At 46.2% G+C, this 8,409-nt stretch overlaps 1 protein-coding gene across 1 annotated transcript; it reads right to left on the bottom strand.

Moving 5' to 3' along the window:
- Positions 1-35: 35 nt before the first annotated feature.
- LOC119846387 (trem-like transcript 1 protein) lies at positions 36-6,402 on the bottom strand. The gene is made up of 7 exons (XM_038380002.2): positions 5,457-6,402; positions 3,888-4,241; positions 2,343-2,663; positions 1,969-2,068; positions 1,123-1,217; positions 859-914; positions 36-356 (listed from the first exon to the last, which is right to left on the bottom strand). Exons 1-7 carry the CDS (start codon positions 5,497-5,499, stop codon positions 87-89), a joined length of 1,239 nt encoding a protein of 412 aa, XP_038235930.1. The 5' UTR covers positions 5,500-6,402; the 3' UTR covers positions 36-86.
- Positions 6,403-8,409: the final 2,007 nt, after the last annotated feature.

The following is an 8,409-nucleotide window of genomic DNA, read 5'->3' as shown; positions in this document are numbered from 1 at the left end:
ATTCAATTGTCAGCGACTGCAGTTTCTGCGATAGCAGTTCAGGAGAAGAGCTAGGAGCGGGACACTAGATTTCATGGGGTCTGAGTTCAGTTAGGGACGGTTTGTTTCTCTTTAGGCCCAGACCGTGGAGGTGAGTCTCCAAAGATGATGGTTGCATATTCCATGGTGCCTGAGGAGAACAGGACAGCTGAGGGCTCAGCAGAATGTTTGGCTCCTTTTGGCTTTGGTGGAGGCTCCACGTTGGCATACGTGACATCGTCTGGCTTTGGCTTGGGTTGGTGCCTTAGCATGGCATATATTATACCGTTCTTCATTTCCCCATCGGGGGTGGCATCTCTGGGGTGTCCTTCATCCTTCTGGAAAGCCACAAATAATAGGACAATACATCGAAAGTCATCTTTTTTAACACTTCCACTTCCTAAATATTAAGTCTCACTTTACCACAGCTAAAAATCTCCTCTCTAGATGGAGAAACTGGAGGGTCACAAGAAAAGAGAAATACATTTCTCTGGGGTGCTCACAGAACGTCCCTACTGTAAGGACCGAGAAATTGGACTGAGACACTTCCCATATTGGTTTGTTCAGTAATATTAATGCATTGCAATCATCTAGCATTCAAGGATCTCTGAGTTTAGACCTCTGAGCCCATGCTGATCAGATTGCAGATTCAGGGACATTAAACTTCATGCAGCTTGTGGTCATGGTAATATCCATATTACCAGCACACAAACAGAAATACAAGAATCCTGATTCCCATTCTCCTGCTCTAAACACTAGACAACCCTGCTTCCATCTGCTTCAAGTTGCTAGATGGAGGAGACAGAACAAAGTGCTAGAAATACCAGACCTTCAACCTACCTGCTGTGCTGGTAGTCTGCAGTTAGGGTGTTCACCAAAATTCAGCCCGTTCCCTACTGTGAAAGACAGAATCTAAATTTAATGTACAAACTGTACCTAACCCTACGTATTTTACGTACAACTAAAAGTGGGTCATGGGATGAAGGATCTAGCACCTCTCTTCCCCCCCCATTTCCATTCAGCATGACCCTCACCACTGTTGACCCAGGCCAGTGGGAAACAAACCCAAACTGCATGAAAACTGGACAAGTGATAGAAATGTACCTCTTTTTCTCCCTTTGGTGAAAATAATAGCCATGATCACAAGCAGTGCACTGCAAACCAGGAAGGAGCCCAGTGCCAGGACAACATAAAGAGTTCTGCAAGGAAATGCACAATATCTTCATTAATATTCTTGGCATCAAAGGTGACCTGGTTAATTTGGGAGGGGACTCTGTGTGTTGGAAACTGGACTAAGGCTCCAAGTTCTAAATTCAGCATGCAAAAATCACACTGGCTGCTTGTACCTTAATGCAGTTCCACTGACGTCAATAGGGATATGCTGACTGATGGCACTGGAGGATCTGGGCCTGCTCTATTTTCCCAGGGTTGCTTCTTGCAAGGGATAGACTCAGGAGCTTGAATTATTATCTAGCAGTTGCCGGCGGTGCTACTAGAATTCAAAGGGAGCCCACCTCATTGCTATGCCGTACCCCCTCCACGGGTCTGTCTTTCATCAGGGTAATTATCAGGGTCTTCTTTGATCAGGCCTGGTAATGGCTGTCATTTGACATGTGATATTGTTTGGTCTTAGGCTGTGTTCTTAATGCAAGAGACAGAGAAGATGCAGCACAGCTGGGTGCTGTGCTCATCCCCTAAGTATTCCTATGGAGTAGAAAGAACAGACAGCTCAACTCCTTCACTAAAGGCCTGCTCCACTGCTACTACAGCCAGTTGGGTGCCTTTCCACTGCCTTGAAGGGGTTAGATCAAACCCTGTAAGAGACTCAGAGGAGGGGGTGTGTGTTAGTCTTTTACAACCCCACCCTTTTAATCTGCAGCAGACCCAGAAAATCCCCTCTGGGGACCCTACAGTCAGCCCTGAAGACTTTTGTTTGTATGATGTTCATACCTCTGTTCCTTGTTGCTGGCCACAGTTGGGAGGGTGTTTTCCCCCTTGTTAGTGGGAGGCGAAGTAGCCTCATTAACTGTATCATGAGACACACTTTTTTCTGAAAATAAACACAAGAGTGAGTGACTCTCCCCCGCACGGCCCTGGTCTGCTCGACGTTCTGGAAGTGAAGGGAAATCGCGACGAATCTTTAGAACCTCCTCGTACTAATCCTGAGTGATCGCTTGTTGGTCAGCAGTGAGAATTGTCTCTGGGTCTCCTGCAATTTCCCTGCTCTGAGGAGCCCATCTGAGCTCTGCCCTGTAACTACATCCACCAGGGGATGAGAATTTGCTGACTTTTAAGGGAAGTCCACTTTTCTTTGAGTAACTCACCCAAAACATTCAGTGTGATCACCTTCAGTAGCACGGTACTTCCCTGGAGATGGGTCTCACAATGATACTCCCCCGAGTCATGTAGCTGGAGCGCCACCAGTGTCACTGTAATCTCTCTGGTCCACCGGTCAATCTTTATCTTGGTCTTTCCTTGTGTATTAACAATCTGATTGATCTTAACGCTGACGACGGGTTGACATCTGGTTGCAGTTACCATTTTGCACCAGGTAAAATTACTAGGTATCCTGCTGTCGTCCATCACAAAATAAGAACAATTTAAGGAGATAAAGCCTCCTTCTTTTGCAGATAGCCTCATGGGAGCTGGAGAGAGAAACCAGTGATTGGTTATTGTGAGAGAGAGAGAAGGAAAGAGACATGTCCTGCAGGTGTATAAATGCCCCTGCATCTAAATGGGAAGACAAAGGATCAGACCAAACTGCAGCCCAACAGGAGCTTGCAAAAGCATGGAAATAATCTCTCCCAGCCCAAGGAGAATATTTCCTAGGATTGGCTGTGCACAATTACCACTGGAAAACTGCGCAGTATCCAAGCTGCAGTCAATCACCACGGGCAGCCCTGAATGCAGCCTGTTGCTGCTACCACTCTGAAAATGCACTTTCACAACTGGCCCCTCTGCTACTGGCGGTCTTAGCATCTGAGGAGGACTGAATAAGGACTGAATAAGCCTGAATAATCCAAGGACTGAATAAGCGATGAAGAGGGGATGCCTCTCTCATCCCTAGAATGGGGGACCACCCAGGACAGGGCTGAAGTAGTTTGGTTGGGGCAGCATGGGGAAACTTGCACTGCAACTGACCATGCTGGACCTCCCCTGTGTGTCAGGATAAGGCTCCAAGGGTGTTATTGCAGCACCTTTCACCAGCAGTGACAACAAACAACACTCAACCAGGGCAGGGATGATGTGAATGAAGAAGCACAGTCTTGTTATTGTTCATCCTAACTGGTAACCAGAGCTTCAAATTGGGAGTGAGGTTTCTCCATGCCGTGGGGTTTCTATCCCAGCTGGTCAAAGATTTTCTGTCTAAAAGGTTCAATTTTTGATGCAAAATGGCTTTTTGAATAAATAGGAAATTTGGGGGAAATGTTCATTTTCATTGTTTTTTTTAAAAAGTTTTAATTGAACAATTGAAAGTTGAAATTTTTTGAGTTTTCAACCGAAATCTTTTGGTTTTCGTTGTTTTGACAAAAAGACTAAAAATGTTGTTTGTATGGGGTTTTTTGGTCAAAATTATTGGGGTGGGGGGATATGTTCCTAACCAGCTTTTCTTTTTACCTAGATGTGTGATAAGTGTACATCTAAATACATGCATATATGCATATGATACAAATGGTGTTTCTATGTCTAGATATGTAATTGAAGGTTATTATTTTAACCATTTTTCTCTACTATATATACTGGGGAGTTGACATCTATAGACCCTGTGTTTTCTTTGGAATAGGAATGGAGCATTAGTCTAATTTGGAATATCCTGGTTTGAGCTATTTGTGTCTCAAGTAGACCATGAGTGATCTATAATAGCTCACCATCATAAGAAACCGTCACTTTAATCTTTTTCAATGGGACAATTTTCAGATGATTCAAAACGCCGCACAAGTATGTTCCTGAATCCTCTATCCTGAGCTCTGTCATGGACGCAGAAATCCAGCCTGTTCCCGAGTCTGTTAGATTGACCCTTTTTTTTGGTGCAATATTTAGGTATTTCCCTCCTTTTGCTCGGATGGTCAGGACGTTTTTTCTGTTGCATTCCTTGTCTGACAGCATCTTGCACCATAATTTCTCCTCTAGTGAATACTTGTAATCGTAGTAACACCTTATACTGAAAGAGCTTCCCTGTACAGCAGTCACCAATTCCAGCTCTTCTCTTGCCAGGCACGGCCCTGCCAAGGAAAGAAAAACATTGGTGAGAATGACTTGCCCATCAATGCTCCTACTTCAGGTTGCTGTGACTGGTAGTCCAGGCTCCCATCTCTGTCTAAACGAGCTTCTGTGCTGAGACTCGATCCATTGCCACTGGTGCCTTCCCATTCAGTTTCCCATGTTCTTCCCACTGTGAAGCTTGTGTCCCCCGATCTTCATTGCAGGCTACCATGTGAACAACTGATCAGGAGCTAGGCTGGCTCTGTCTGGTAAACTGGCACTGGTCTCAGAGTAGCAGCCGTGTTAGTCTGTATTCGCAAAAAGAAAAGGAGTACTTGTGGCACCTTAGAGACTAACAAATTTATTTGAACATAAGCTTTTGTGAGGTAAAGCTCACTTCATCGGATGCATTCAGTGGAAAATACAGTGGGGAGATTTATATACATAGAGAACAGGAAACAATGGGCGTTACCATACACACTGTAATGAGAGTGATCACTTAAGGTGAGCTATTACCAGCAGAAGAGCGGGGGGTCGGGGGGGGGAACCTTTTGTAGGGATAATCAAGGTTGGCCATTTCCAGCAGTTGACAAGAACGTCTGAGGAATGGTGGGGGTGGGGGAATAAACATGGGGAAATAGTTTTACTTTTTGTAATGACCCATCCACTCCAAGTCTTTATTCAAGCCTAAGTTAATCATATCCAGTTTGCAAATTAATTCCAATTCAGCAGTCTCTCATTGGAGTCTGTTTTTGAAGTTTTTTTGTTGAAGAATTGCAACTTTTAGGTTTGTAATCGAGTGACCAAAGAGATTGAAGTGTTCTGGTCTGATCATCTAATCCTCGAGTCATCTTGCAGGATTGTTCCCTACAGCACATTCTCTGTTACTTTCTCCAGACTCATGGCACCCAGTTCCTAGGTTGGTTTGGAGACAGGAATCCCTTCTAGCATGAAAAGAGCCTGTTTCCAAAAATTGGGGGTGATTAAACCCTCCCTGAAATCTACTTTGACTTTTCATTCCACTATAACATATGCAATTATTGGGGGAAAATATGGAGACCCAGCAAGCTGAGCATTTCTTGCCATTGCAAATAGCTGGGTGCCCAATTTCCATGCCTGCTTGCAGCCGGCCAACATAAGTGCAAGAACAAAGAAGCGCAGTGTGCTACAAATGCAGGAGCAAACGGAATGTTCCGTGTCTACAGGAGGGGAGGGACGATCTCTCGGTGCCTTACCTGTTAGTGCCAGCAGTAGCAGCCGGGCTGAGAAGTGACCCATCCTGTAGTGGGAAGCGGTTTAGATCTTGGAGAGGTGGAATGCAACATTGAGGCCTCTTTGTAGCTGTGAAGATGGGTCGGCAGTGAACTCCCTTTGTCACTGTCTGTGTCCTCGTGCTCCAGAGTGACAGTATCGTTTGCAATTGTTGGAAAGATGCTTTAACCACAGTCCTAATCTGAGCCTTCAGACAGGAAGCCTGCATTTTGGCTATCAGCTGCTTCTCATTTTTACACGTTTGGAGATCTGCTTTTGGAAATGAGGAAAAAAGAGAGAGATTAGCACATGTTCTATTTTTAATAACATTTGTAGCCTTGGTGTATAGTTTTCATGAACAGCTTTCAGTTTTGTATCCCTAGATCTCAAAGCACTTTATAAAGGGGGGAATGAGCCATAGCTGCATTGTACCGTTAGGGAAACAGGGAAATTACTTTGCCCAGTGTCACACTGCTGGTCAGAACACAGGTCTCTTGACTCTGAGCCCAGTGCCAAATCCACTAGGCCTTGCCATCTCCTTAGTAGAACATCCCCCAAGTCGCTTCTCATCAGGGTCCCTTGTGTCATTCTCTAGCTCTGTGTCTGAATGTATTTGGGATGCTGACCTGGAGATAATATTTTTGCTTACAGCCATACAGAAAGGAGGAGGATTACAGTGCTGAGGAAAGGGAAGCGGGATCATGTTGGTTCGCCTCCATGTGGGAGATTGGAATGCACGGCTTGGCTCAGCCGATCCATCCAGTCCTATTGGCTGTTCTGGGATGCGTCTCTCTCAATCTCTTCTGATGAAGCTCTTCCAACTTTGTATAAATAATGACTGTTCATTGGAACAGCACCTTGGGCACTCAGATCTGAGGTGACTGCCATAACTACTGGGTTATTCTGTTCTCTCTTCCCATTGGGTTTTTCACAAAAAAACTTCATAGATTCATAGATTCATAGATACTAAGGTCAGAAGGGACCACTCTGATCATCTAGTCCGACCTCCTGCACAGCGCAGGCCACAGAATGTCACCCACCACTCCTATGAAAAACCTCACCCATGTCTGAGCTATTGAAGTCCTCAAATCATGGTTCAAAACTTCAAGGAGCAGAGAAGCCTCCCTCCAGTCAACCATGCCCCATGCTACAGAGGAAGGCAAAAAAACCTCCAGGGCCTCTCCAATCTGCCCTGGAGGAAAAAGGGCTCGGTTTCATCCCAGTGTGGTATAGGAAACATTTCAAAATCTTGACAGTTTTCACAGGATGGGAAAACCAGCTCTAGTCTTCCCGAGGGGAGGGGGGAGTACGGGCTTGTCTACACAAACATTTAGTTGGCAGCAGCCTGGGGTGAGACTCTCCCCCACACTAGCCCTCATGGTTAGTCCCTGCATACCTGTCGATGTGCATTAACAGTTCATCGGTGTGTTTTGATCTAATCCTCTTTCAAAGAGGAGTAGATCAAAGCGAATTGACGAACCCTTAGTGAGCGTTAGCAGGGTCACATGGGCAGTTAGTCCGCAGCGGGCTAGTACAGCGTATGCTCACACCTCAACTTGCCACAAACCAATTGTGTACATAGGCAAGCCCTGTAAGTCAGTTTTCTTTGGCTCTGCCTTGGGTTCACAACCAGTGCAGGGGAAAGGAGAGCATTGCTGTTTCCGGGTTTGGCCATTAGGGTGCAGTTGGCATTCTGGGGGTGAGTTCTTGCTGGTGTCAGTGTTTTGCATTGTGTAACTAGATCCTTTCCCAGGATGGCTAGATGCAGCTTTGCTTTGGGGCCTGTGATGAGTCAAACTCAACATGCCGATGATATGGCAATAAGAGGGTGGAAAAAAAACCATATATGGGTCACCCTATTTTTGCAGCATGATTTCCTGTGAAATCAGGAAACAGGCCTTTTAACACTGAGCAGCAGGCAGGCTCCAGGCCCATTGTTCTGTCTTGTGCAGCTGGTCTGAGTGCTGTTGCTCAGCTAATAGTGCTGAAACTCTGGTCCTCAAAGATCCAAGCAGCTGCGGGTAGAAAACCTGCAGGATTCACCTTCTCTGAGTCCAAAGACTGTGAGCAAACAGCCCCGCTCTCTCCTTACAGCCCCTGACCTGGCCCTGGATTCCTCTTCCACAATTGCAAAGCAGAGAACCTCAAACCCATGTGAAATGAGCTGTGGGTTCAAGTTTAGAGAAAATAAAAACAGTACCTAGCTTTTATGTGCATTACTGCCAGGCTCAAAAATCATGAGTTAGCCCCCCACAAAATCCTAATTTGTCCCAAAATCATGACTTTTAAATAGGAAGATTATATGTTTTTTTGGGTCTGTCCTTGGACTTCCCCTGCCCCCCACCCCCAGTGTGTGTGAGCCAGACTTGCCCACCCTCCCAAATGTATGGAATAAGGTGATTTTGGCCTCTGCTGTCCTCAGATCTTCCTCCCCACCCCAAGTCTCCATCCGTTCTTCCCAGTCTACAGGGGCTGCAGTGGGGGTCTCCCTTCCAGTGCTGTGAAATGAGCCCTGCAGGTTTGGCTTATGTCCTGCTCCTTTTAAAGGGAGCCCTTGCTGTTCCTGTCTCACCACTAGTGGGTAGGAAGTGGATGTCTCCTGGCTGAGCCAGCCACTCACTGCACGTGCTGCTCCCATATAAGCTCAAGGCCCATGGAAACAAAGCTCGAAGGCTCCCGAATGGACGGGACGTGGCTGTAGCTGGGTATCTGGTGTGTGCACTTATTGTGTCTGAACCTAGCGACACTACTGGGAAACGTTGCGTCAGGGACCCAGCAAACAGAGAGTCTCCAGCTCAACCTCTTGGTGTGTGCATCAAGTTGTGGTATCGCTCCCCTGCCTTGTCACATTGGCTACAAACGGACAGCATCATCTCTGAGATGGCATGAGTTTGGTGGATCTCAGCTCACAGCCCATTTGCCAGAGGTAGTACAGGT

The sequence above is a fragment of the Dermochelys coriacea genome, chromosome 21 (assembly GCF_009764565.3).
Source record: "Dermochelys coriacea isolate rDerCor1 chromosome 21, rDerCor1.pri.v4, whole genome shotgun sequence".
Taxonomy (NCBI): Eukaryota; Metazoa; Chordata; order Testudines; family Dermochelyidae; genus Dermochelys; species Dermochelys coriacea.
Note: the sequence above shows the minus strand (reverse complement) of the source record. Positions and strands in the feature narration are given on the sequence as shown.

Bases quoted from the DNA above. Each gene is read 5' to 3' on its own strand.
- LOC119846387 (XM_038380002.2), bottom strand. From the start codon at position 5,499: ATGGGTCACTTCTCAGCCCGGCTGCTACTGCTGGCACTAACAG. The intron at 4,242-5,456 runs GTAAGGCACCGA...TTTCCTTGGCAG, and splicing joins GCTACTGCTGGCACTAACAG to GGCCGTGCCTGGCAAGAGAA. The intron at 915-1,122 runs GTACATTTCTAT...TGTCTTTCACAG, and splicing joins CACCAAAGGGAGAAAAAGAG to TAGGGAACGGGCTGAATTTT.